The 25,048-nt window shown below is 34.7% G+C and overlaps 6 protein-coding genes, 3 non-coding genes and 3 pseudogenes across 14 annotated transcripts; 4 read left to right on the top strand and 8 right to left on the bottom strand.

The window, feature by feature from the left end:
• Positions 1–134: 134 nt before the first annotated feature.
• Y17D7C.5 lies at positions 135–382 on the bottom strand (annotated as a pseudogene). The gene has a single exon. A coding segment is annotated over exon 1 (248 nt).
• A 560-nt stretch (positions 383–942) lies between these two features.
• On the bottom strand, positions 943–2,923 carry Y17D7C.1 (Transposase). Of its 2 annotated transcripts, NR_102116.1 has the most exons (5): positions 2,812–2,923; positions 1,612–1,696; positions 1,436–1,556; positions 1,265–1,376; positions 1,130–1,180 (listed from the first exon to the last, which is right to left on the bottom strand). NR_102116.1 is itself a non-coding variant. In NM_075250.3 (4 exons), exons 2-4 carry the CDS (start codon positions 1,507–1,509, stop codon positions 1,130–1,132), a joined length of 237 nt encoding a protein of 78 aa, NP_507651.2. In that variant the 5' UTR covers positions 1,510–1,556; positions 1,612–1,697; the 3' UTR covers positions 943–1,129. The 2 variants fall into 2 exon arrangements, 1 of the variants encoding a protein (NP_507651.2); NM_075250.3 differs by lacking the exon at positions 2,812–2,923 and having other exon boundaries at positions 943–1,180; positions 1,612–1,697.
• Positions 2,924–3,238: 315 nt separating this feature from the next.
• On the bottom strand, positions 3,239–3,462 carry Y69H2.16 (annotated as a pseudogene). The gene has a single exon. A coding segment is annotated over exon 1 (224 nt).
• Positions 3,395–7,955, bottom strand: Y69H2.9 (uncharacterized protein). Its single transcript, NM_001380864.1, has 7 exons — positions 7,876–7,955; positions 7,591–7,740; positions 6,003–6,149; positions 5,860–5,951; positions 4,868–5,111; positions 3,593–4,459; positions 3,395–3,456 (listed from the first exon to the last, which is right to left on the bottom strand). Exons 1-6 carry the CDS (start codon positions 7,904–7,906, stop codon positions 4,179–4,181), a joined length of 945 nt encoding a protein of 314 aa, NP_001366972.1. The 5' UTR covers positions 7,907–7,955; the 3' UTR covers positions 3,395–3,456; positions 3,593–4,178.
• Y69H2.18 lies at positions 3,713–3,945 on the top strand (annotated as a pseudogene). The gene has a single exon. A coding segment is annotated over exon 1 (233 nt).
• A 545-nt stretch (positions 7,956–8,500) lies between the features above and the next one.
• nhr-241 (Nuclear receptor domain-containing protein) lies at positions 8,501–10,042 on the bottom strand (the record flags this gene model as incomplete). Its single annotated transcript, NM_075248.4, has 6 exons — positions 8,501–8,749; positions 8,801–8,913; positions 8,965–9,289; positions 9,605–9,673; positions 9,728–9,793; positions 9,838–10,042. 6 exons carry the CDS (start codon positions 10,040–10,042, stop codon positions 8,532–8,534), a joined length of 996 nt encoding a protein of 331 aa, NP_507649.2. The 3' UTR covers positions 8,501–8,531.
• Positions 10,043–12,965: 2,923 nt separating this feature from the next.
• Positions 12,966–13,112, top strand: Y69H2.19. The gene has a single exon (NR_070192.1). It is a non-coding gene; the product is annotated as an Unclassified non-coding RNA Y69H2.19 (non-coding RNA).
• Positions 13,113–13,377: 265 nt separating this feature from the next.
• On the bottom strand, positions 13,378–19,461 carry Y69H2.7 (ATP-dependent DNA helicase). Of its 2 annotated transcripts, none has more exons than NM_075247.5 (7): positions 19,412–19,461; positions 19,205–19,361; positions 18,871–18,974; positions 17,705–18,023; positions 16,921–17,112; positions 15,952–16,151; positions 13,378–13,963 (listed from the first exon to the last, which is right to left on the bottom strand). In NM_075247.5, the coding sequence occupies exons 1-7, from the start codon at positions 19,427–19,429 to the stop codon at positions 13,526–13,528; spliced, it is 1,428 nt and encodes a 475-aa protein (NP_507648.3). In that variant the 5' UTR covers positions 19,430–19,461; the 3' UTR covers positions 13,378–13,525. The 2 variants fall into 2 exon arrangements, with proteins under 2 accessions (NP_507648.3, NP_001263930.1); NM_001277001.3 differs by having other exon boundaries at positions 13,424–13,972; positions 19,412–19,453.
• Y69H2.26 lies at positions 15,335–15,483 on the top strand. Its single transcript, NR_070191.1, has one exon. It is a non-coding gene; the product is annotated as an Unclassified non-coding RNA Y69H2.26 (non-coding RNA).
• Positions 19,462–19,730: 269 nt separating the features above from the next.
• On the top strand, positions 19,731–23,172 carry ubc-19 (UBC core domain-containing protein). The gene is made up of 6 exons (NM_075246.8): positions 19,731–19,818; positions 19,904–19,968; positions 20,989–21,230; positions 21,720–21,895; positions 22,235–22,469; positions 23,035–23,172. The coding sequence occupies exons 1-6, from the start codon at positions 19,736–19,738 to the stop codon at positions 23,110–23,112; spliced, it is 879 nt and encodes a 292-aa protein (NP_507647.1). The 5' UTR covers positions 19,731–19,735; the 3' UTR covers positions 23,113–23,172.
• On the bottom strand, positions 20,549–20,628 carry Y69H2.20. Its single transcript, NR_070190.1, has one exon. It is a non-coding gene; the product is annotated as an Unclassified non-coding RNA Y69H2.20 (non-coding RNA).
• Positions 23,104–24,556, bottom strand: Y69H2.17 (CUB domain-containing protein). The gene is made up of 5 exons (NM_001269893.2): positions 24,379–24,556; positions 24,186–24,334; positions 23,473–23,579; positions 23,288–23,412; positions 23,104–23,220 (listed from the first exon to the last, which is right to left on the bottom strand). The coding sequence occupies exons 1-5, from the start codon at positions 24,431–24,433 to the stop codon at positions 23,144–23,146; spliced, it is 513 nt and encodes a 170-aa protein (NP_001256822.1). The 5' UTR covers positions 24,434–24,556; the 3' UTR covers positions 23,104–23,143.
• Positions 24,557–25,048: the final 492 nt, after the last annotated feature.

Raw genomic sequence — 25,048 nt, 5'->3', positions numbered from 1 at the left:
ATCTTTAAAAAATGATGAAAAGCCTGTGCCTGCCTGTGCCTGCCCGTGCCTGCCTGTGCCTGCCTGTGCCTGCATGTGCCTGCCTGTGCCTACCTGTGCCTGCCCTTGCCTGCCTGTGCCTGACATCTTGACTTTATTCAACAAGTACAACTTTAACATCGTCATCAAAATTTTCGACATTAAAAATATCAGAAATTCTAGTTACATTATAAAATGACTTGATGGCACACCTAATTGAGCTGAGCAGTAAAATTATTTCCCCGGCTTCTGGAGGGCTCCTGTGCTCCGTGAGCAACTTGAAACAGTGGTCGCGGTGAGGAGCAAGATCCATGTGATTTTGAAGGTAATTCGCTGAAAATTTTGAATGGTTTCCCAAAATTTTAATATTTTCGAAGCTTATAAAAACTATTTTAAAAATATTTTAAAATGAATCAAAAGTGTACATTATCACAGTTACTATGCATACTTACACGTATGGGCATTAGGTGAGGACCCATGTATTAATATGGCATCTGTACATGTAAATTCAGAATCCCACAAAACATGCTAAAAGGATTAAAAAAACGACATATTTAGAGTTTGTGGGTAGGTGCATTAGTTTTAAATATATTTAAGCGGTTTGAAACTTGTTGAGTACTTTTTTTTAACTGAAAAAAATATTGCTGTGTATATATTTTGCTGTATTTATATATATGTAGCTACCGTATTGTATATATTAGAGTTACACCCCTCTTTTTTTTTAGTGACAGCATCATTCAGTTAATTTCAGTAATATTGAAAAAAATTTTGAACGATTTCAATTTGTGCTTTCTAAACAAAAAAAAGGCCACCTTTAAAGTTTGGTTTTTCAAAAATTAGATATTTATAATCTAATAGTCTTCCTATATGCAAAGGTTTTTTTAAATACAAAAAAATAAGCTTAAAATATAGTTAAGGAATTTCTTATTTAAAACATTTTATTTAAAGCATCAAAAAAAAATACAGTGCTCGGTGATACATTTAAAAAGACAAGAGCTGTGATAAAAATTTAAATTGTTTCAGAATTGTTTACGTTGCTTGATTGTTCCACACTGCAGCATTGATCTCGGCAGGAATGTAGGGATGTTCGTCCTCGAATGTGTGGGGGTATTCAGCAGAATTCACTCGATGAGTTGTCCACACCTAGTCTGTTACAGAGATCCTGAAAAATCTTACTCAACACTAAAAAAATATGCTTTTTTGCAAATAGAACGTGTCTTAAGTTAACTATATTGATATCACACACCTCATGTAGCCCTTGAGAAGGGTAGAAGCGCTGCACCGCCAGTAGCCAGTTGAGTGTCTGCTTATGGTTGATTTGCAACTTTCCTATGGGTTCTCCTACCAGTGTATCCAGCCTGAAAAGCATTAGATTTAAGGAGGAAAATTTTTAGATTAAAAAAACAGAGCAACTCACCTAAGCCAATATGTTATTTTCTTAATATCTGCTCTCGCACGGTCCATGTTCCAACGGATAAATGCATCCAACATAATAGAGACGTGAAGTATTATAGAGGTTTTGATACTGTCCAAAAGACCTGAAAAAATTAATTTTGTAACAATATTTTTTAAAGCAATTTTCTTGTTACTCACAGCTTTAAAGCCCGTCTATGTTTTGTTTGTATGTGACCGGAAATCGTCGGCATGCGGGACACTGCACACATATTGACCGTAGTTTCTGTAATTATCATTTACTATATATAAAGCGCTTATTCCGTTTGTCCATAGTTTGTATTCTATGTAGTCTTTGTAGTCTGTATAGTTTTGGCTTCTGGAGGGATAGTGAGTTGGGGTTAGTGTAGGGATATAGTCGGGGTACTTTAGTGGTACAATAGTGGTACGGTAGGTGTACTGTATGATTACGGTAGTTTCAGAAAAATTAGTTTTAAGCTCCAGAAGTCGGGGGCCGCGCCGGAGGTGCGGTCCACGGCTGGTTTCTTAGATATTGCACAAACCAATTTCGATTATAATAGCTAGAACCAGTTTTTTTTTGAATTATAAAATGATTATATCAGTGCCTACAGGGACATAAAGAAAATCGATTAAATTTTTTAAGAAAAATGTTAAATATTTGTGAATTTAAAATAGTCTAAACTAATACGGGTAAAATGTATAGACCCCCTCCCCCCATGTGTGAGAGGCCAAGTGGAAAATCCTAGGGCATTTTTCTAGAAAATTTTAAAAGCTTCCTAATTTTCTAGATGTTCCTAGATTTTGTTTTAGAAAATTCCAGATTTTTCTAGGAAGTTGTTTCTGAGAGCATTTGAATTCCCCGCCAAATTTGTTTCTCAATAAATTAGAATTTCCCGCCAGAAAACTTTTCACAGAAAATTTAAATTTCCCGCCAAAATTCATGGGTCGCACCACAATGGGTCTCACCACGATGGATCTCACCAATCTCACTACATTCCAGAATTTTTTCAAATTTTCCAGAAGGTTCTGGAACATTCCAGAATTTTCCAGAATTTTCCAATAATACTTTAAAAGACGAAAAGTCAATTTTTCCTAAACTACAGTAATCCTACAGTACCACTACAGTACCCCTACAGTACTACTACAGTACCCCGATCATATCCCCTCACTAACCGCAACCCATAATCCCTTCAAAAAGCGGAAAGTCAATTTTTCCTAAACTACAGTAATCCTACAGTACCACTACAGTACTCCTAAAGTACCCCTACAGTACTACTACAGTACCCCGGCCATATCCACACACTGAGGTTACAGACAACGAGCTATGAAAAAAAAATCCACTTCTCCTTTAAATATTGAATCTTTAAATCTAAAACTTACAATTTTTCAAAAAATCAATAGGAAGACCGCCCAAAAAATGTCGAAAAAACCAGAGAAAATAGAAGAAAGTCACCATACACAAGGCGACATTCAATACTGAATGAAGGGACATGGCGGCAAATGTGTTGGGAGACGGGTACCCATCAGACCTGCGCAGCTGTCAAGGAGCCCAGAGAGTGCCATTTCTGATTTATTATAACTTTTTGGATGGGTTTTGACATAACTTTTGAACTGAATACTTTAACTTCTAATATATTCTCTGAGAAAAAATGTGTGAAATTCAAATAGAATATCAAAAAAAAAACTCTCTTAATTCCAATTTTCCAACGAAAAATTGAAGAAAATACAGAAAATTTCAGTTTTTGAAGAAAAAACTGGCCTGTGCCTGCCTGTGCCTGCCTGTGGCTGACAACTTGACTTTACAACTTTATTCAACAAGTACAGCTTTCGCATCGTGGTCAAAATTTTCCACATTAAAAATATCAGAAATTCTAGTTACATTATAAAATGACATGATGGTACACCTAATTGACCTGAGCAGTAAAATTATTTCCCCGGCTTCTGGAGGGCTCCTGTGCTCCGTGAGCAACTTGAAACAGTGGTCGCGGTGGGAAGCAAGATCCAGGTGATTTTGAAGGGAATTGGCTGAAAAATTTTGATTTTGCGGTTTTGCAGGAAATGTCGTCAAATCTAGTGTTTTGGGTTACTGTAGCCTGGTGATTGCGTACCTGACACCAGAATCTACGGATTTTCGGTATTTCTAATATTTTTCGGCACCCACCTGACAAAAACAGCAACATTTTCAAAAATTTTCAGGAGAATGGGTAGAAGAGCATTACAAGCCAAGGAAAGGGCGCATGCTTCAATTCCTGCCATTCTCATTCCCATTCAATCAACCAGATTCAATCAACCAGAAATCAACCAGAATACCACTTGTTCAATGTGCTCCGGACCACACGTTCCAAAGAGATGTGAGCTCACGAGCGAAGAATTCAGACAAATCATCAGAACCAAAAAGTTATGCGCAAATTGCCTGACGAGACATCATACGACCAAGCAGTGCAGAAACACCAAACGTTGTGCATGTTGTTCTGGAAAACATCATTCTGTACACTTACAACAGTCAGCACTTTTGTAAACAGCGCAGCCAGCAATACGGCGGGCGCAAGACCTGGGACCACCACCAGGGAGTGTACCTGAATCCCAGATCCGCAGTGCATAGCACTTGGTAAACGGATCGTCCTTTAATCCTTTTAATCCTTTAAAAACATGTAAAAAAAGTCAGAATTCTTTTGTTTGAAGTAAAAATCTTTACTCAAACAGGTTTAGCAAACATTGGAACTTTTAGAATTTTTTCGCACCATGTTTCAAATTTCCAAAGAACCATCCTGCAATATTTTTCGCTTTTTCTCGGTACGCTTTTTGAGCGAAAAAAAAACATAAGCTCCCACAAAAACAAAGAAAGCAATGAGAAATAAAATTGCAGAGATATCATCAATCCGATTCCATAAAACTGATGTGAGGGTTCCCTTGCAGTCAGCCGACGCCATGCTTTTTGAAACACAATTTTCGTGTTTTTCCGTACAATTGGCCTCGGTGAACATCGTATAACAAATGAAAAATTCTACAACGCATGCATTTACAGCTCCTGAAAATTGAACATTATTAGCTTTTTAAATTTGAAACTTTTGAAAATTTTAAATAAGAAAATTGAAATGCCTGACATTTCAACAGAAAATTAAAATTTTCAGTTTTTTTCACTTAAGAACATTTTCATTCCAAACAGTCTCCAATAAAAAATCCAAAAAAAAACCAAAACTTTAGACCCTGTTACATGATAATTTTCTTACAAAATTAAAATTTGAAACAGTTTTAGGTAGAAAACTCCAAATTTTTTCCGTTTTGAAATTCAAAATTTCAGACATTCTAAGGTTGGAAATTTAGGCATTATTAACTAAGAAAACGTAGAATTTCCTTTTCAACTTTCAGACATTTTAACTTTTCTGTAAAATTTAAGATATATGTACTTTCCTTTTTAAAAAAAAGTATAACTCACTCTTGGACTCGGAGCAAGCGATTGTAGATTTATTTAATACATTTTCCATCTCCGAGAGTGAAATTACTGGTTTAACCTCACCGGCAAATTTCGCAACTCTCAGAGCTAACAGCTTCTGTTTCTGGTCAAAAAACATAATATATTCGGAATTTTCCAGTGGTACATTCATTATTGTTAGTCGATTGTTGATGTAATGATAATATCGACGGCAGAACGCTTTGGTTGTTTTGCTTTCAGCGATATCCTAAAATGAAAAAAAAACACACTTTTTTGTTATTTGATTTTTTTTTGAGTAACATTCAATAATACATGTTCCATTAATTTTTTTCAAAAATGATAGTTTAATCAAACCGTGAAATTAATTTGCATTTTTAGACTGAGAAAAACTCTGAAGTCACGTGAAATTTTCAGAATAGTTAAAGGTGGAGTAGCGCCAAAGGGGAAATTGTTAAAAACCACTCCTTTGGTCACAAAATGACCAAATATCATGAGAAAACTTTTCAAAAATTTTTTGAAAATTTTTTATTTACTGTCAAAAAGTGGCAATTACTCAGTTGTTGCCACTCATAATTTTGGAAATCGACCAAAAAAAATTTTTTTTCGACATTTTTTATGTTTTAATTCTGTTCAAATAACTTGTATTAGAACATTGTAGGGGTCGAGACATGTGAAATTTCTTTAAATTTCCTCAAATGCTCGTATTTTTCAAAATTTTGGCAATTTGCCAAAACTTTGACCGGAAATTATGAAAAATCTAAAAATTTTTGGAGTGTTTTATTATGATATTCGGTTGTTTTGGAGCATTATAAGTGCATTTAGACAAAATCCCCACTAGCGCTACTCCATCTTTAACATCTTTGGGCCAGGTATACTACACAAATACCATTAGTTGCTATGTTTCTATTCGAAAAAAAAACTGAAATTATAATTCCTAATGTAAAAAATGTCTAAAAATTTGAATTATTTTTAACAAAACATCGAAATACTCCTACTCTCAGCATCTCCACAAACTTTAAAATGCACGTCGGTTGTTTTCGGCTCTCATGGCAGTCTTTCAGCATAGCCCAAGCGTGATTGATTTCGACTTAGAAATTAGATTGATTGTTTATCTTTTTTTGTCAAAATCGAGACTTACGTCCTCCAAAGACCCCGCAAAAATGGAACGCAAAATGTCGATCAACCGACTTCCAGCACGCTTCATTCTTCTCCCCGCCATTCCATTGCGACAGAGCTATGTAGGAATCCCATTGAGTTGAGTTGATCTTGTAGGATTTTAGGTTATCTAAAGAGTTGCTAATGATATTATTGGAGTTTTATAAATAAGTTTTAGAGGGACTCAAAAAGTTTTAGAACGTGTCATAAAGCCTTGGAATAAACCAGAATATTTTAAATTTTTAGAAAGAAATTCCAATAAATATTAGAAGGATCTAAAAATAGTTTCAAAAAATTAGGGAAAAGGTTCAAGTTTCAGAATTTTGTTGACTTTTTTTAAATTAATTTTAGAATATCATATTTTATTGAGTAATATAGAATTAAAGGTGGAGTAGCGCCTAAATTGCCAAATTTTTGAAAAATACGAGCATTTGAGGAAATTTAAAGAAATGTCACATGTCTCGACCCCTACAATGTTATATGTTTTATACAAATAATTTAAACAGTATTAAAACATAAAAACTGTCGAAAAAAATTTTTTTTTTTTAGTCGACTTCCAAAATAATGAGTGGCAAAAACTGATTAATTGCCACTTTTTGACAGTAAATAAAAAATTTTCAAAAAATTTTTGAAAAGTTTTATCATGATATTTGGTCATTTTAGGACCAAAGAAGTGGTTTTTAACAATTTGCCCACTGGCGCTACTCCACCTTTAACTTCAGCCGTACACTTTTTGCCCGTTGGTCTGTATATTAGGTCACCAAATAAGTTCCGGGTCAAAAATCATAACTTTTTTTGCCTTTTATAGATTTTTTTGAAACTATGGGAATTTATGTTATCAACTATGATCTTTCATTTTGTTCACAAAATTTTTTGGCCGTCCGAAGTGCCCGTACTCGGAGCCAATTTTTTCAGGCATTTTTCAGATCTCGCTTCTTTTCAGGTTTCAATTGAGGTTTGTGTGCGGATTTTGCTTAGTTTAGTACACAATGTAAGAAAACAAAAAAAGTTTGGGAAAAAATCCGTCCAAAAAAATTTTTTTTGTCGCTCGTCAAAAAAAATTTTTTTTCTTTCAAAAATTTTTTTTTCGAAAATTCTTGATTTTTTATACAAAAATGATGTAACCATGTGCAAACTATTTTTAAACATACAAAACATTTCAATTTATTGCGTCACACTAAAACAATAACAGAAAACACAGTTTTTTCGAATTATTTTCGAGTTTTTGGAGTATTTCTCGAGATCCAAATTGCATACTCAAATTTTTTGTATGAGTAAAAATAGTTTGCACATGGTTACATCATTTATGTATAAAAAATCAAGAATTTTCGAAAAAAAAATTTTTGAAAAAAAAAAATTTTTTTTGACGAGCGACAAAAAAAAATTTTTTTGGACGGATTTTTTTCCAAACTTTTTTTGTTTTCTTACAATGTATTCTTAACAAAGCAAAATCCGCACATAAACCTCAATTCAAAGCTGCAAAGAAGCGAGATCAGAAAAATGGCTGAAAAAATTGGCTTTAAAAAAAATTTCAAATTTTGAAGTCTAACTTTCAGTTCAGAAAAACTTACTTGAAGCCAAAGCAAGTTGCGTTGAGCAATTGCAAGAAGTCAAGAAATACAGTTGACTGTCGATAAACTTCCGATCGCGATTTGGGTTCAGGTGTGCAACATCGCATGTCGAACTCGGCGTCGAAGCGTCTGCCAGTGCGATTATGTTATCTTAAAAATTAATATGGCAAAACCATTTTACTACTATGTGCAAACAAATGTTTGACTGTTCTGCCCAATTTTTTTTGAAATTTAAGACTTCTACATCTAAATCTTCTTCTCCAAACTATGGCTTATAGAACTTACACAAAATTGAAAGCAAAGAAAATAAATGCATAGAAATATAATTTCGAAAAATAGAGACAGAGACCGTCTGGTCAAACTGATAAGATGCACAATATTGTGTGCTTATCGTTATTACCTGTCTAGAGAGTGTAGTCAGATGAAGAGACAAAGACAGCCGGGGACCAAAGGGAGGGGCGTGGGATGTCTGTGTCTCTTCAACTGAATACATCATCTAGACAGGTAATAGTTGTTGTTTTTACAACAATTTCCTAATAATGGAAAAGTTGAGAATGTATTCCTAAACCTAATGGAAGTTCTCTAATTGAATGAATGAATTAAAAAATTTTTTTTTTTTGAGAATTAAATCAGAGCGATGAAGTTTATCGGGGAAAGGGCAAGAAGAACCAGTGAATTATGGATATCATGGTGCATCGTAGCAAGTTTTGTGCAATTTAATGTGAAATGAAGTTTAAGCTATTTTTTTTGAAGTAAAAAATAAATATTTTCAAAATATTTCACAATAAGTTAGGAAGAATTTTTGTGGATTTTTTGTTCCTTTTTCTTCGAAAAAAGCTCTAAAGACTTTCTGGCTTGATCTGATTTTTCCCAAGGTTATTTTCAAATATTTCAAAAATATCAACAATCAAAACAATTTGCCTGTGCCTGGCAACATGACTTTATTCAACAAGTACAACTTTAACATCGTCGTCAAAATTTTCAACATTAAAAATATCAGATATTCTAGTTACATTATAAAATGACTTTATGACACACCTAATTGAGCTGAGCAGTAAAATTATTTCCCCGGCTTCTGGAGGGCTCCGGTGCTCCGTGAGCAGCTTGAAACAATACTTGCGGTGAGGAGCAAGATCCCTGTGATTTTGCAGGGAATTGGCTGAAAATTTTAAAGGATTTTCCCAAAATTTAAAAATTTTTCGGCACCCACCTGACAAAAACAGCAAAATTTTCAAAATCACGCACTCAAACTCTTCAATTTTCAGATTTTTGAACGGAACTGCTATTGAGTTGAGTATTTCAGACACATATTTTGAGTAGGATCTGGAAAATTTAAAAAAAAATTTTTTTTTTGAAAATTTCCAAAAAACCTACTTGTGCTCATTTTCGACCAAAAAAGTCCCATTTTGCAGGAGCCAGAAGCCATTTTCAGCTTCTTCCGCAGTTTTGAATGCCTGATCGATTAGCATAAATCCGATGGCAAATTCCGATAAAATTGAAGTTTTTTCCGTGAAATTTTCATAAAAATTAAATTTCAGAGCCCATGAATTTGCATGCTCGATGGCTAGTTTTAGAGATGAGTTTATGTCGGAAGAGGTTGCTTCTCTAGAAGTTTGCTGGAAACATTTTTGGTTTCCAGAGCTGCACTGGGTCCTTTGTAGGCTCAGAAAATCAGTTAAGTCCAAAATCGGAGAAAAATCTGAAAATTTAGATTTTATAACAACATTTTTGTTGCAAATCACGTCAAAATTCGAATTCCCCACCTCAAACTACCCCTGGTACCCAATTATGGGCGTTTTTGTGCAATTTTGCGTCAAATCTGGTGTTTTGGGTTACTGTAGCCTGGTGATTGCGTACCTGACACCAGATTTGACGGAATTTTGCACTAAAATTCTGAAAAATGAGTGATAGGAGTAATTTTTGGTGACAAATCCGATTTTCACAAGGATTTTTCAAAATTTTGAAGTTTGGGCCAAGTTTCAGGCATAAAATCTGGAATTTGAGCCTATCCTACCTAGATTCCGACGTGAGGATAATCTTGACGATAAGCTCCTTGGCCCAAGAAGGTCCCGGATTTGTATTGCTGAAATTTTAAAAAAAAATCGGATTTTTAACTTCTAAGATCCGAAGTTCCTACCACGAGGATCCATCCCAGCCGCCAAGCATTTCTGCATTCTACAGTACCGGCAAACACATCGAGATGCTGGAAGCTTCATGTACTGAGAAAAATTGCCTGAGATGCCTTACCTACAGTAATCTCACACCTGCCTAGTGCCTGACAGGTGTAGTGGATCTTTCTTAGGACTGATCGCCGGAAGAAGACGATGCAGGCAAGGCAGGCGGCGGCGGCTCCGTATCGCCTACCGCTGGCTGGAGCACCGCAGACTGTGCAGAGAAGGTTGGATGATGTGGAGGGAAGATCGGATGGCGCAGCTGGAAGATCGGATGACATGACTGGGAGATCCTGTGCTGGAAAATCTTGAGCTGGGAGATCTTGGGCAGCAAGATCAGAAGACTTTGCAGGAAGATCAGACGAAGTAGATAGAAAGTCGGACGACGTAGCTGAAAGATCCTGAAATTGAAGATCTGGCGACGTTACTGGAAGACTATGCATTGGAAGATCCAATGACGATACTGGAACATCAGACGACGTAGCTGGAAGATCTGAGGATGTAGCTGCAAGATCTTGTACTGGAAGATCCGATGACGTAGCTGGAAGATCATAAAACTTGGCAGGATAATACAATGACGTAGCTGGAAGATCAGACGACGTAGTTGGAAGATCCTGTACGTGACGACCAGACGACGTAGTTGAACGATCAGAAGAGGAAGATGGAAGATCAGATGACTTCGCAGGATAATCCGATGGCGTAGCTGGAAGATCATAAGACTTGACAGGAAGATCCGATGACGTAGCTGCAAGATCAGACGACGTAGCTGCAAGATCCTGTACTGGAAGATCCGATGACGTAGCTGGAAGATCCGATGACGTAGCTGAAAGATCTTGTACTGGAAGATCGGAAGACTTGCCAGGAAGATCATACGACACAGCTGTCAACTTAGACGACGTAGCTGGAAGATCTGAGGATGTAGCTGCAAGATCCTGTACTGGAAGATCCGATGACGTAGATGGAAGATCATAAGACTTGGCAGGAAGATCCGATGACGTAGCTGGAAGATCAGTAGACGCAGCTAGAACATCCTGAACTTGACGACCAGACAGCGTAGCTAGAAGATCAGACGGTGTAGCTGGAAGATCAGAAAGCGATGCTAGAACATCCTGAACTTGACGACCAGACGACGTAGCTGGAAGATCCGATGGCGTAGCTGGAAAATCAGAAGACTTCGCAGGATAATCTGAGGACGTAGCTGGAAGATCAGAAGACGTAGCTGGACGATCAGAAGACGTAGCTGGAAGATCAGAAGACGTAGCTGGAAGATCTTGTGTTGGAAGATCAGAAGGCGTAGCTAGAAGATCAGACGGTGTAGCTGGAAGATCTGAGGAGGTAGCTGGAAGATCAGAAAGCGAAGCTTGAAGATCTGATGACGTAGCTGGATGATCAGACGACGTAGCTGGAAGATCCTGTACTGGAAGACCGAAAAACTTGGCAGGAAGACCATACGACACAGCTGGAAACTTAGACGACGTAGCTGTAAGATCTGAGGATGTAGCTGGAAGATCAGACGACTTTGCAGGAAAATCATACGACACATCTGGAAACTTAGATGACGTAGCTAGAAGATCCGATGATGTAGCTGGAAGATCAGAAAGCGAAGCTGAAAGATCTGAGGATGTAGCTGGAGGATCAGTAGACGTAGCTAGAACATCCTGAATTCGACGACTAGACGACGTAGCTGGAAGATCAGAAGATGCAGCTAGAACATCCTGAACTTGACGACCAGAAGACGTAGCTGGAAGATCACGCGGTGTAGCTGGAAAATCCTGTATTGGAAGATCCGATGACGTAGCTAGAAGATCAGACGGTGTAGCTGGAAGATCTGAAGATGTAGCTGGAAGATCAGACGATGTAGCTGGTAGATCAGAAGACGTGACTGGAAAATCAGACGATGTAGCTGCACAATCTTCAGAGGTGGGCGAGGTAGGTTGGAACATCCAGAAATCACCGAAATTTGAAATATCAAGCATATAAATATAGTAATAGTAAAAATTAGATAAAAAAAACTTTAAAAACATTGTCATTTTTATATTAACACCGGCCCACAGCTTCCTCCACCTGATCAAATAGTTCCCAAAGATCAGCTCATGTTTGTTTTGGAGTGGGTGTTGAAACTGATGGCCCCCGTGATTCCTGATTTAATGAGTGATGGTCACAAGTGAATTTGTAGTATGGACTGTTCAATTCACTATATTCGGTAGAAGTACTCCCACGTTTTTTTGTGACGTCATAGCATTTTGTAGGGGTTTTTTTTTTGCAAATAGCAACACCTACTCAATTTGAATTTTTGCCGAAAAAAAATCTGTCGAATTACACACACGTCATCCAATGAAATTTTAGATGTACTGAAATACTTTTAGAAAAATTTCTCGAAATTTTTTAGGAATTTCTTGAAATTGCGAACATTTTTTGGGGATTTTTCGTGAATTTTCCAGAAAAAATGGGAGAGTTTTTGAATATTTTTTCACCTAAAAAATATTTCCGAACATTGGAAATTTTTATAGAAATGTAAAAAATTTTCAGGAGTATTCTGGAATCTACCGGAATTTCCAGGAATTTTCTGAAAACTTTATAGATTTTCTGAAATTGTTAGGAATTTTCTGAACTTTCCTGAAATTTTCTGGAATTTTCTGGAGTTTATTGGAATTTTCTGGAATTTACTGATTTTAGGAAATTTCTAAAATTATCGAGAATTTTTCTGAAATTTTCTGGAATATTCTGATGACTTTAAATATTTTCTGAAATGTTCTTGAATTTTCTGGAATTTTCTGAAATTTTCTAGAATTTCATTAAATTTTCTGGATTGTACTAGAATTTTATGAGTATTTTTTTTCAGATATATTGGAATTTTTGACTGGGGGTTTTTTGGGTTTTTTTAGGATTTTTTCGAATTTTCCCGAAAAATTATGGCATTTTTAAATTTTTTCCACCTAAAAAATTTTCCGAACATGTGAAATTTTTTCTAGAAATGTTCTAGAATATTCTGGGATTTTCAGGAATTTTCTAGAATTTTTCTGAATTTTTAAACATACTTTTTGTTCTACTGAAGTTTTCTAAAATATTCTTGAATATTCTGAATACTTTATAGCTTTTTTCGGATTTTCAGGAATTTTCTGGAATTTTCTGGAATTTTCTGAAATTTTCTGGAATTTTCTGAAAGTTTCTGGTATTTTCTGAAAACTTTATAGATTTTCTGAAATGTTTAGGAATTTTCTGGATTTTTCTAAATTTTTCTGAAATGTTCTAGAATATTCTGAGATTTTCTGAAATTTTCTGGGATTTTTGAATACTTTATAGATTGTCAGCGAATTTTTGGAATTTTCTGAAATTTTCTGGAACTTTCTGATAATTTTATAGATTCTTTCGAACTTTTAGGATTTTTTTCTGAATTAAAAAAAATTATTTTTAGAGGTTACTGGGACTTTTTAGGAATTTTTTAAAATTTTCTGAAAATTATTTGGAACTTTCTAAAATTTTCTAAAATTTTCTGGAATTTTTTTAGACCTTTCTGAATTTTTCCGGAATTTTTTGGACACTTTATAAATTTTCTGGAACTCTCTAGTTTCGTGTATTTTCTAAAGTTTCCCAAAAATTCCTAAAAATTCTGAAATTGTTTTCTAAAATTTATATAAATTCCCAACTTTAAAAAAATCCGTAAAAATTCCATGAGATTCATTTCAATTTAAATTATACATTTTAAACAGACAAAGACAAATAAATAAATAAAGTTTGCTCCGATGCACAATGATATCCATAATTTACTGATTCTTCTTGCTCTTCCCCGACTTGATAAGCTTCACCGCCTCATTTCTCAGGGCCTTCTCAATATAGTCCAGCGCGCTTCTGGTCTGGAATCTCGACTTCTTCAGATGCTCCAAAATGAGCTTGACCTCCAAATTCACGCTCTCCTCCCCGGTACAATTGTCATATGGCTGATGGAACCGGTCGGCCAAAAGATTTTTCAGCTCAATCTCAGTTGGATCAAATTTCCGAGCATCTTCGAAGAGCTCCTGCGAACTTTGAGTTTTTTGGCAAAAGAGCACAAGTTGGAGGGGCTCATCGTATTGGTTGTAGGCTGACAGGAGCTCGGCTTCCGAGTAGTGAACTGTCGACTGGGCGAGCTCGAAGAAGCGGCGATCCGGAGCCATTTGGAAGAGCAGGTGCTGGTTCATTTGGGCCTCCTGGCGAGTCATGTTCTGGAGAAGCTTTTGGGATATTAGGAAGGGTTGAAAAAAATGAGTCAGAAATTTTATATAATTTTCTAGAAGCTTCTAGAAGCTTCTAGTATTTTTCAATTTTATAGGATTTTCTGAAAATTTTCTAGAAATTTCGAAAAAAAATTTCAAAATTTTGTAAAGGTTTTTCATATGATTTTCTAGAAGTTTCTAGAATTTTCTGAAATTTTCTGGTGTTTTTCAATTTTCTAGGATGTTCTGAACCTTTTCACATTGTTTGGAAATTCCTCAAATTTTCTAGAAATTTCTAGAAATTTCTAGAAGCTTCCATCCAGATTTTACTCAAACTTTTTGAAAGTTTCTAGAATTTTTATAAATTTATTTAGATAATCCAAAAATGCCTAAAAAATTTTTGAAATTTTTTCAAAAAATTTAGAATTCCCCAAACCGTTCCAGAATTTTTTAAAAAATTTTCTAGAAGGTTCTAGAATTTTCTAAAGCTTTCCGAAACTTTGTAGAAGCTTCTGAAATATCTGAAGTTTTCTGGAGACTTCTAGGACTTTCCAAAAATTCATAATACTTTCTGAAACTTTCTAGAAGTTTCTAGAATTTTTTAGAATATTCTGAAATTTTCTAAAAATGCCTAAATGTTTTTTTGGAATTTCCTGATGACTTTATAGATTTTCTGGGATTTTTAGAAAATTTCTAAAATTATCTAGAATTTTTCTGAAATCATTTTTTGGATTATTCTGATGACTTTATAGATTTTCTGAAATTTTCTAAAATTTTCTGAAATTTTCAGGAAGTTTTTGGAATTTTCTGGGATTTTCTGGAATTTTTGGAATTTCCTGATGACTTTATAGAATTTCTCGGATTTTAGGAAATTTCTTAAATTATCTACAATTTTTCTGAAATTTTCTGGAATATTCTGATGACTTTAAATATTTTCTGAAATGTTCTAGAATTTTCTGGAATTTTCTGGAATTTTCTGGAATTTTTCTGGAATTTTCAGGAAGTTTTTGGAATTTTCTGGAATTTTTCTGAAATTTTCTGGAATTTTCAGGAATTTTCTGAAATTTTCTGAAATTTTCTGGATTTTACTAGAATTTTATGAGTAATTTTTTCAGATATACTGGAATTTTTTGACTGAATTTTTTTCGAATTTTCCAGGAAAAACTGTTAAATATTTTCTGAAATGTTCTAGAATTTTCTGGAATTTTTCTGAAATTTTCTGGAATTTTTCTGAAATTTTCTGGAATTTTTCTGAAATTTTCTGGAATTTTCAGGAATTTTCTGAAATTTTCTGAAATTTTTTGGAATTTTCTGGAATTTTTCTGGAGTTTTCTAGAATTTCCCGGAGTTGTCTGGAGTTTTCTGGAATTTTCTAGAATCATTGAAAAATGTTTCGGAATTTTTCTGAAACTTTCTGAAGTTTTCTAGAAGTTTCAAGAGCTTCCTAGATTCTAATTATATGTTCTGAAATTTTCTGAAATTTTCTGGATTTTACTAGAATTTTATGAGTAATTTTTTCAGATATACTGGAATTTTCTGACTGAATTTTTTTCGAATTTTCCAGGAAAAACTGTAGTATTTTCAAATTTTTCCCATCTAAAAAACTGTTTGAACATGTGAAATTTTTTCTAGAAATGTTCTAGAATATTCTGGAATTTTCTGAAATTTTCTGGAATTTTTCTGAGTTTTTAAACATACTTTTTGATCTACTGAAGTTTTCTAAAATTTTCTTGAATATTCTGAATACTTTATAGCTTTTCTTGGATTTTTTTGAATTTTTCTGAATACAATTACAGGTTTTCTGGAATTTTTAGGTAATTTCTATATGTTTCTGAATTTTTCTAAAATTTTCTAAAAAAAATTTCTGAAACTGTTTGAAAATTTCTGGAAATTTTCTTGAATTTCATGAAATTTTCTGGATTTCACTGGAATTTTATGAGTATTTTGGAGTATTCTGATGACTTTATAGATTTTCTGAAATTTTTGAAAACCCCTACCTTTGCCAACGCAGCACCGAGAATCAAATCCGACTCCCGATCGAAAATGTCATCTTCAGTCTGATTACATCTCGGAATACACAATAGCTGGCCGACTCCTCGAAGATTATTGTAGATTCCTTTGGGAAAGGCTCCGTGCACAATGAGCATTTGTTTGAGGGTCAGCGTGTCGTGTACCTCCATGAAACGGCCTTCGTGGTCTGGAAATTAGAGCGATTTTTTTTAAACGATCTGAAAATTCGCAACAAATCGAAGAAGTTCCAGAAAACTCCAGAATACTTTAGAAAAATCTAGAAAATTCCAAAAAACTTCAAAAAATTCTAGAAAAATCCAGAAAATTTAATTAGAATGTAGAAAGTTCCAGAAAACTTCAGAATGCTCCAGAAGAATCCAGAACATTTCAAAAAATTCTAGGAAATTCTAGAAAATTCCAGAAAAGATCCAGAAATTTTTAGAAAAATCTAGAAAATTTAATTAGAATGTAGAAAGTTCCAGAAAATTTTAGAGAATTACAGAAAACTCCCGAAAGTTTAAGAAAATTCTAGAAAATTCCAGAAAGCTCCAGAAAATTCCAAAAAATTCCAGAAAATTCTAGAAAACTTTACAAAAATTTAGAAAATTCCAGAAAAATCCGGAAGACTCCCGGAAATTCCACAAAACTTCAGAAAAGTCTAGAAAATTCTAGAAAGCTTCAGAAAGCTTCAGAAAATTTCAGAAAACTTTAGAAAATTCAGGAAAAATCTAAATAACTCCAGCGAATTCCAGAAAATTCTAGAAAAATTTGGAAAACACCTGAAAATTCCAGAAAATTTCAAAAAATTCTAGAAACCCCTATTAAGTTCTAGAAGGCCCTAAAAAATTATAGAAACCCCTAGAAAATGTCAAAAACTTTTGTAAAACTTCCAAAAAAAATTTGCAACAGTTTACGGAATTCCTAGATTTAAAAACATTTCAGAACCCCCAACTCACTCATATAAAAAAGCTGAAAATTCTCCGACTCGCAGTATTTGTGCTTGAACATGTAGTTGAACGATTTGAACGTGTTTCGTCCGGAATACGTGAATTTGCACTGACGAACGATTCCGGTGAGCACAAAATTGATGTCAACGGTGAATTGGAAGGAGTACGCAAACGAGGGCTCCAGGAGCTTTCGAGCAATCACTGAAAATATTGATTTTTCAACAAAAAAATTGAGTTTTCTATTGGAAAAGTCAAATTTTTAAGTTAGTTTTTGAATTTACCGTCATTTTTTACCCATTTGTGCGAATTGTCGTCAGATTCAGTGTTTTGGGTTACTGTAGTCGGTGTTTGCACCGAAATGGGGCTACAGTAACCCAAAAGTTCGAAAATTAGCGCTAGACGTTCACAAAAATGTGAGTTAGGGTAGTTTTTAACGTTGAATTTGAATTTTGACAAAAAAAACTTCAAAATTTAGTACGAGTCAATAAATTTTAGAAAATTAGAAAAAATTGGGAATTTCAGATTTTTAAGTTCAAAATTTTGAATTTTCGAGTCAATTTTCAGATTCACCGTAGTTTTCTACCCCTAACACTGAATTTTCAAGCTTTTTGTGCAAAATGTCGTGAAATTCAGTGTTTCGGGTTACTGTAGTCGGTGTTTGCACAGAAATAGGGCTACAGTAACCAAAAATTTCAAAAATTAAGCCAAAACTTCTGGAAAAGTGCCGTCCAGGGTAGTTTTTGACGCTGAAATCCAATTTTAACATGAAAAATTGAAGAAAAAAATCACTAACCATCGGCATTTTGCAGGTAAAGCTTGCTCTCCAGCAACGACGGAAGCTGTTTCGCATCCGGATCCTTCTCCTGACACCAAAGACTCTCCACATCCACCGGAGTCGCAAAATGTGGAGTATTGGAGCCTCCCGGGTTGACCAGAACCTCTCCGTTGCCGGATTTTGCCGATTTTTTGCCGGATTTCTTGGCATTTTTCTTGATATTCTTCTCCATTTGGCATTGATCTTCTTTTCGAATCACTTGGATATTGATGCTTTGAGTGACGGGCTTTGTGAGGTTCACTGCCTTTTTGACGGAGCTGACGGCTGGAGGAGGAGACTGAAAATTTGAAATTTTTTATGTGAAAATTCGGATTCAGCGTTAAAAACTACCCTAACTTGCGTTTTTGTACACTCTTAGCGCTAATTTTTGAAATTTTGGGTTACTGTAGCTTCATTTCTGTGCAAACACCGACTACAGTAACCCAAAACACTGAATCTTACGGAATTTTGCACAAAATTTCTGAAAACTTAGTATCAGGGGTAGGAAACTACGGTGAATCTGAAAATTGACTCAAAATTTCGAAATTTTGAGTTTGAAAGTCTGAAATTCACATTTTTTCATAATTTTTAAAGTTTTAGCGATTAATACCAAATTTTTGAAGTTTTTCTTATGAAAATTTGAAATCAGCACTAAAACTACCTCCGTTGACATTTTTCCAGAACATTTGGCCTAATTTTTGAAATTTTGGGTTACTGTAGCTCCATTTCTGTGCAAACACCGACTACAGTAACCCAAAAGACTGAATCTTACGGAATTTTGCACAAAAAGCTTTAAAACTCAGTGTGAGGGGTAGAAAACTGCGGTGAATTTGAAAATTGACTCGGAATGTAAAAATTTTGAGCTTGAGAGTCTGAAATTCACTTTTTTTAAAATAATTTTCAAAGTTTTAGCGATTAATACCAAATTTTTAAAGCTTTTCTTTCAAAAATTCGAATTCAGCGTTAAAAACTACCCTAATCCGCGTTTTTGTGAACATTTAGCGCCAATTTTCAAAATGTTGGGTTACTGTAGCTACAGTACCCCAAAACACTGAATTTTACGGAATTTTGCACAAAAAGCTTTAAAATTCAGTTTCAGGGTAAAAAATGACGCTGAATCTGAAAATCAACATGAAAAATCTCACTTCCTTGATTTTCTCCGACGAAACCGTGGCGGCGATGATTTCCTTGGATTTTTCCGACGCGTACTCGTCGAGCGACTTCATGAAATCCGGATCGTTTTGGAGAGCTGAAATTGTGGGATTTTGAGTTGATTTTTGAAATCAGCGTCATTTTTTACTTATAATCCTTGATTTTCAGAAATTTTGGGCAGATTCAAAAAACATTTTCGAAAAAAAAATTTTTTCGAGAAGTTTTTCAAAAAAAAAATTTTTCAGCCAAAATTTTTTTTACATTTTTTTAAAATTTTAGTTTTTTAGATTTTTATTCTTATTTTCAAATTTTAACCAAAAACCGCACTTTTCTCGGTCTCCGAATCATCATCCAACGAGATTTCCTCGGATTTCCGCACAATGCTCCGTAAATCGATATTCGACAGCTTAACGTTGCCGATTTGAATGAAATTGTCGTTGAAAGTGATTTCAGACGCGGCTTCCGCCTTCTTTTTCAAATTTTTCTGCAAAAAAGTCGGTTTTTACGAGAAATTTTGGCTGGAAAACCTCTTACCTCTGGTTTTTTGCTCATTTTTTCAAAATTTCAGGTGAAAAATCTGAAAATTCAAATTGTTTAGTGCAAAAAATGAGATTTTCAGCAAATTTTACTATAGAAACATGTAAAAAACCATAAAAAACAATGAAAACCGCCAAGAATGTCCCCAGCACCACGGAGTCCGCAATATGTCGTCAGGTGTGGTGTTTGCGTACTGCCTCCTGGGAAGAGGGGTGCGCGGGGCCCCACAAGACGGATTATCGGTTTTTTTAAAACAAGAATCTAGAAAAATAACTAGAATTTTTAGAAAATCATCGAAAAATCCGGAAAATTTCAGAGAAAATGGAAGAAAATCAAGAAAAACTGGAAAAATCACTGAAAATCCCCGGAAATATTCTGAAGGAGCAAGCTTTGGCGGCGGAATTGTGAGTTTTTAACGTAAAATTTTGTGGAAAATCTGAAAATCCGTGTTATTTTATGTGAAAGTTAGTTGAAAATCGATTTTTTCAGTGTAGAAGTGTGCAGAGCGCCGATCGATGGGATTTTTGTGTCGCCAAGTGCGAATAATAAGTTTCGTGAGTTAATTTACGTGAAAAGTTGACATTTTTCAACCGAAAAACTGGAAAATTCAAATTTTTTAACTGTAAAAGTAAAAAATTCAGACGTTTTGTGAGATTTTGAGGCAAAAAATGAATAAAACCCCGTTTTTTTTGTGTTTTTAAACCAAAAATTTTTTTTTTTTTTTCATTTTTCAAAGGATTTTTTCAAGAATATTCTATAATTTCCTGAATTCATCTGAAATTATTTGCTAAACTCAAATTTTGAAAAAAAAATTTTAGGTTACTGTAGTTTTAACATTTTCGTGGTGGGTACCCAAAATACCCAAAATTCCAAAGGTTTTCATAACCTAGTCATGGTTATACTTATTTGAAAGCTCTCAGTGAGCTGAACTTGAAAACTTGAAAAATTTTTATGTTCACAGCATTATTCGCTGGGTTACGGTAGTTTCAATATTTTCGCGGTGGGACCCAAAATCCCGAAATTTTCAAATTTTGGAAACTACTCATGATTATACTTATTTGAAAGCTCTTGGTGACCTGAACTCAAAAATTTACAAAAATGTATAATTCGCACCAAGAGTACGGTAGTTTTGACATTTTCGTGGTGGGACCCAAAATTCCAAAATCAATAAAATTTTCAGAACCTAGTCATGATTATACTTATTCAAAAGCTCTCAGTGAGCTGAACTTGAAAATTTAACAATTTTCATATTAGCAGCAATATTCGCTAGGTTAGTTTTAATATTTTCGCGGTGGGACCCAAAATTCCAAAATCAATAAAATTTTTTGAACCTAGTCATGATTATACTTATTTGAAAGCTCTCAGTGAGCTGAACTCGAAAATTAAAAAAAATTCCATATTTGCTGCAATATTCGCTAGGTTACGGTAGTTTCAATATTTTCGTGGTGGGACCCAAAATTCAAAAATCAATAAAAAAATTTCACAACCTAGTCATGATTGTACTTATTTGAAAGCTCTCAGTGAGCTGAACTCGAAAATTTACATTGAAAATTTAGAAAAACCCAAAATTTCAGTATGGTTCGGTGTGATTTTCGTGCGAAAAGGGATTTTTGGCGGCGGAATTTTCCGATTCAACATTCACATTCCGCTGGAATTCCCGGACGCTTCTGATCTACCACGTGTGATTTTTGAGCAGTCAAACCTATTCCACCCACTGATTTGCACAAAATCCAAGGAGTTATGCCTGAACCGGTCATTTCCAGAAGGATGGAAAAAGGAAAAGCATAGCCTGAGACGGGTACTGGTGGTTTTGCAGGTTAGTTGCTGAAAATTTTGAAAAATTCTTTGAAAATCTAAATCAGCTTGCAAAGAGCTTTTAAATAAGTATAATCATGCCTAAGTTATAAAATTGAAATTTTTAGTATTTTGGGTCCCACCACGAAAACCTTTAAACTACCGTAGCCTAGCGAATATTGCTCCAAACTTGAAATGTTTCAAATTTTTGAGTTCGGCTTACTGAGAGCTTTCAAATAAATATAATCATGCCTAGATTTAAAATTTTGGGTCTCACCACGAAAATGCAAACTTTAAAGGCGCATAGGTAGGTCAAAATTCTAAATTCTTCAAACCCAGTCATGATTATACTTATTTTGAAGCTCTTGGCATGCTGAATTCAAATTTTTGCAAAACAAAATATTAAAGAATTTCCTGAAACAGTTGGAGGAATTTTTAAAAAAATTCGGGTAAGTCCTAAAAATTCCTTTTTTTTAATGTCCCACCAAGCAATATCTAAAAAAATTTTCAGAGATCCTTCTACTCATACGACGTGGACACCGACAAGTGCATAAATCCAGAAGCTTCTGTGCTCTACAAAGAGCACCGTGACAAATTTCGAGAAATCGCCAAAGAATGTGTGGAGGCGAGCCGCTCGATGGTTTATGATGAGCTCGCCGAGCAGGAGCACGACCCTAATGGAATACGGTAAGAGATTTAGTGAGAAAATTCGAAATTTTTACAGAAAGTATTGCGAAATACCTGGAAAATCTGAAATTTCAGAAGTTTAAGCAGAAAATTTCAGATTTTCAATTAAATTTTTGAATTCAGCAGCAATTTTCACCCCTAACTCGTGTTTTTCACTGCTCAAATCTCAAAATTTAAAGTTTTAGTGTTTGCACAGAATTGGGGCTACCGTAATGCCTAAATTTTTCCAAAAATTTCAAATTAAGCCAAATCTTACAAAAAACCGCTCCCAGTGGTAATTTTACGTGCTGAAACCGAATTTTCATATAAAAAAATTCAGAAAAACTAAAAATTTTCCAGACTCCTGCCCTGGGACGCCCTTACGCATAAGGCGGCTCGCGAGAAAATGCTCCAAATCGGTGATAACTCGAGATTTCAAGGCACCGCTGCAGATTTTCGTCGGGAACATATTTTTAGTAAGATGGGCTTGCAAGTGTCTGAAATTGTCGGGAAAAGCTATCCGAACAGCTATTCCTGGTTTGACCCGGCCGAGATGACTGTGATCACCAAGTATGATGACGTGGATTTGAGTCAGGTTTGATTTTTTCTGATTTTCAAGGCAAAATTTGAATTCAGCGCGCTGAGAGCTTTAAAATAAGTATAATCATGACCTGGTTTGGAGCATTTTGAAATTTGATTTACCACTGCGCCTTTAAAATGTGAATTTTCGCGGTGGGACCCGATTTTTTGAATTTAGACCGGATACTGATTATTTTTAAGTTTTTTGGTAAGGTGAGCAACTGATATATGTAAAAATTTTAAAACTCGCATGAAAAATGTGTAGGTTACGGTAGTTTAAGCATTTTCGTGGTGGGACCCAAAATACCAAAAAAAAAATTTTTTTAGAACCTAGTCATGATTATACTTATTTGAAAGCTCTCAGTGAGCTGAACTCAAAAATTTACAAAAATGTATAATTCGCACCATTATTCGCTAGATTACGGTAGTTTTAACATTTTCGTGGTGGGACCTAAAATCCGAAAACTCGAAACTTTTCAGAACCTAGTCATGATTATACATATTTGAAAGCTATTGTTGAGCTGGACTCGAAAATTCAAAAATTTTAATATCTGACTCGAAAAAAATCTGAAATTTTCCAGGTAAACCCATCGGACAGCGCCCGCCTGGACCGGGAAAAACACGGGATTGAGCCACTGGATTTGGGGAATTTGAATTAATTTTTATTATTTTAAAACATGGTTCAATTATTTAAATGAATAAATACATAAAATTTGCAAAGTACAAAAAATTGAAAAAAAAATTAGTTGAAGCGGCGGAGTTGGAAGCTGAAAAAATCGAAAAAAATCAAAAAACATTTGTTTTTTTAATTTTTTAAATTTTCTAAAAACTCACTTTCCCTAACCGTTACCACTGCTTGAAATCCAAAATTATCGATTTCCCCGTCTTTTTGGGTCTTGAAACGAATTGTGAGGTACTGAAACTTGCTGGTGTAGTAGCAGAGATCATCCCCGGTACATCTGAAAGTTTGGAGTAAAAAACTGTAAATTTCAGCGGAAATTATGCAATAACTGGGTTACCTGAAGCTTTCCGTGCTATTTTCCAGTAATTGAGAAGTTTTGAAATCGTAAAATAAAATTTGATCCAAGTTTTTCCGAATATCCAGGTTATCCGTGCTAAAATGTACCTGAAAATTGAGTTTTGAGAAATTTTTTTTAAAAATTTTGAATTCAGCTTGAAGAGAGCTTCAAAATGAGTATGATCATGACTAGGTTTGAAGCATTTTGAATTTTGACCTACCTATGCGCCTTTAAATTTTGGACTTTCGTGGCGGGACCCAAAATTTTAAATCTAGGCATGATTGTACTTATTCGAAAGCTCATGAAGAGATAAACTGAAACACATTAAAATTTTCAAATTCACGTCAATATTTGTTAAGTTACGGTAGTTTTAACATTTTCGTGGTGAGACCCAAAATCCGAAAATCCAAAATTTTTTAGAACCTAGTCATGATTATACTTTTTTGAAAGCTCTCGGGGAGCTGAGTTTGGATAAATTAAAATTTTCAAATTAACGCCAATATTGGTTAGGTTACGGTAGTTTAAAGATTTTCGTGGGGGGACCCAAAATCCAAAAAAAATTCAAAAATCAATAAAAAAATTTCACAACCGAGTCATGATTGTACTTGTTTGAAAGCTCTCAATCTGCTGAATTCGAATTTTAAATAATTTCCGATTTTCAACAAAAAGTGAAAAAAAATTTCGAAAATTTCAGAAATTTTTTCAAAACTAACTTTTTGCGCACCATTTGGAGCCACAAAATGCCAATGACAATCCATTCCAGTACAATAAGCTTCAGGATAATTCGGACTGGAAATCAATCGAAAATCTCCAAAATTATGCAGTAAAACTATACGATCTAGGCATTCGCAAGCGGAAAATGCTTTAAAAAATGGAATTTTTGATTGAAAAATCTTGGAAACTCACCATTTTGAACACAAAAACTGCAGAAAATCCATAAAAACACCAGGAAATCGTACATTTTTCCAAAGAAAAAAAACTTGAAAACTCTAAGCTTTGGGACCCAATTTAAAATTGTTGCGATAGAAAAAAATTCCGGCTCCGCGGGAAATTTGATTAGGTTAAGCCTTATGTACCTATCTTTTTATGGGGTTGAGAAACGGATATATTTTTCATATTAAAGCTAGTGATGGGAAGGTTTAGAGAAAAAGAGCAGAAAAGTTGGCTCATTGAGCAGCTAATCCTACTTTACTGATACGTTTTTGATAATCTCGTATTAGTCAGTGAATATTTGGCTTTTTAAAAAAGTTGCACTAGAATTGCGTCAAGGCACTAGAATTGCGCCAATGCACTAGAAATGCGCCAAGGCACTAGAATTGCGTCATGGCACCAGAAATGCGTCAAGACACTAAAATTGCTTCAAAGCACCAGAATTGCGTCAAGACACTAGAATTGCGCCAAGGCACTAGAAAAGCGCCAAGGCACTAGAATTGCGTCAAGATACTGGAATTGCGTCAAGGCACTAGAATTGCGTCAATGCACTAGATTTGCGTCAAGGCACTAGAAATGCGCCAGTGGCGCACATTATACCCGTTTTCGAGTAATTCGACCTCGAGGATTTCGAATTTTTACTCTG

Source organism: Caenorhabditis elegans, chromosome V (assembly GCF_000002985.6).
Source record: "Caenorhabditis elegans chromosome V".
NCBI lineage: Eukaryota > Metazoa > Nematoda > Chromadorea > Rhabditida > Rhabditidae > Caenorhabditis > Caenorhabditis elegans.
This window is presented reverse-complemented; position numbering and strand designations above follow the sequence as displayed.

Bases quoted from the DNA above. Each gene is read 5' to 3' on its own strand.
- Y69H2.9 (NM_001380864.1), bottom strand. From the start codon at position 7,906: ATGCATTTATTTTCTTTGCTTTCAATTTTGT. The intron at 7,741-7,875 runs GTAAGTTCTATA...TTAATTTTTAAG, and splicing joins TTCTTTGCTTTCAATTTTGT to ATAACATAATCGCACTGGCA. The intron at 6,150-7,590 runs GTAAGTTTTTCT...GCAACTCTTTAG, and splicing joins GCAACTTGCTTTGGCTTCAA to ATAACCTAAAATCCTACAAG.
- Y17D7C.1 (NM_075250.3), bottom strand. From the start codon at position 1,509: ATGTTGGATGCATTTATCCGTTGGAACATGGACCGTGCGAGAGCAGAT. The intron at 1,377-1,435 runs GTGAGTTGCTCT...AATGCTTTTCAG, and splicing joins AAAATAACATATTGGCTTAG to GCTGGATACACTGGTAGGAG. The intron at 1,181-1,264 runs GTGTGTGATATC...AAGATTTTTCAG, and splicing joins CTTCTCAAGGGCTACATGAG to GATCTCTGTAACAGACTAGG.
- ubc-19 (NM_075246.8), top strand. From the start codon at position 19,736: ATGGAAGAAAATCAAGAAAAACTGGAAAAATCACTGAAAATCCCCGGA. The intron at 21,231-21,719 runs GTTAGTTGCTGA...AAAAATTTTCAG, and splicing joins GGGTACTGGTGGTTTTGCAG to AGATCCTTCTACTCATACGA. The intron at 22,470-23,034 runs GTTTGATTTTTT...GAAATTTTCCAG, and splicing joins ATGACGTGGATTTGAGTCAG to GTAAACCCATCGGACAGCGC.
- Y69H2.7 (NM_001277001.3), bottom strand. The intron at 17,113-17,704 runs GTTAGTGATTTT...CAATATTTTCAG, and splicing joins TTACCTGCAAAATGCCGATG to TGATTGCTCGAAAGCTCCTG. The intron at 13,973-15,951 runs GTAGGGGTTTTC...ATATCCCAAAAG, and splicing joins TCGGTGCTGCGTTGGCAAAG to CTTCTCCAGAACATGACTCG.
- Y69H2.17 (NM_001269893.2), bottom strand. From the start codon at position 24,433: ATGTACGATTTCCTGGTGTTTTTATGGATTTTCTGCAGTTTTTGTGTT. The intron at 24,335-24,378 runs GTGAGTTTCCAA...CATTTTTTAAAG, and splicing joins CAGTTTTTGTGTTCAAAATG to CATTTTCCGCTTGCGAATGC. The intron at 23,580-24,185 runs GTTAGTTTTGAA...CTCAATTTTCAG, and splicing joins CTCCAAATGGTGCGCAAAAA to GTACATTTTAGCACGGATAA.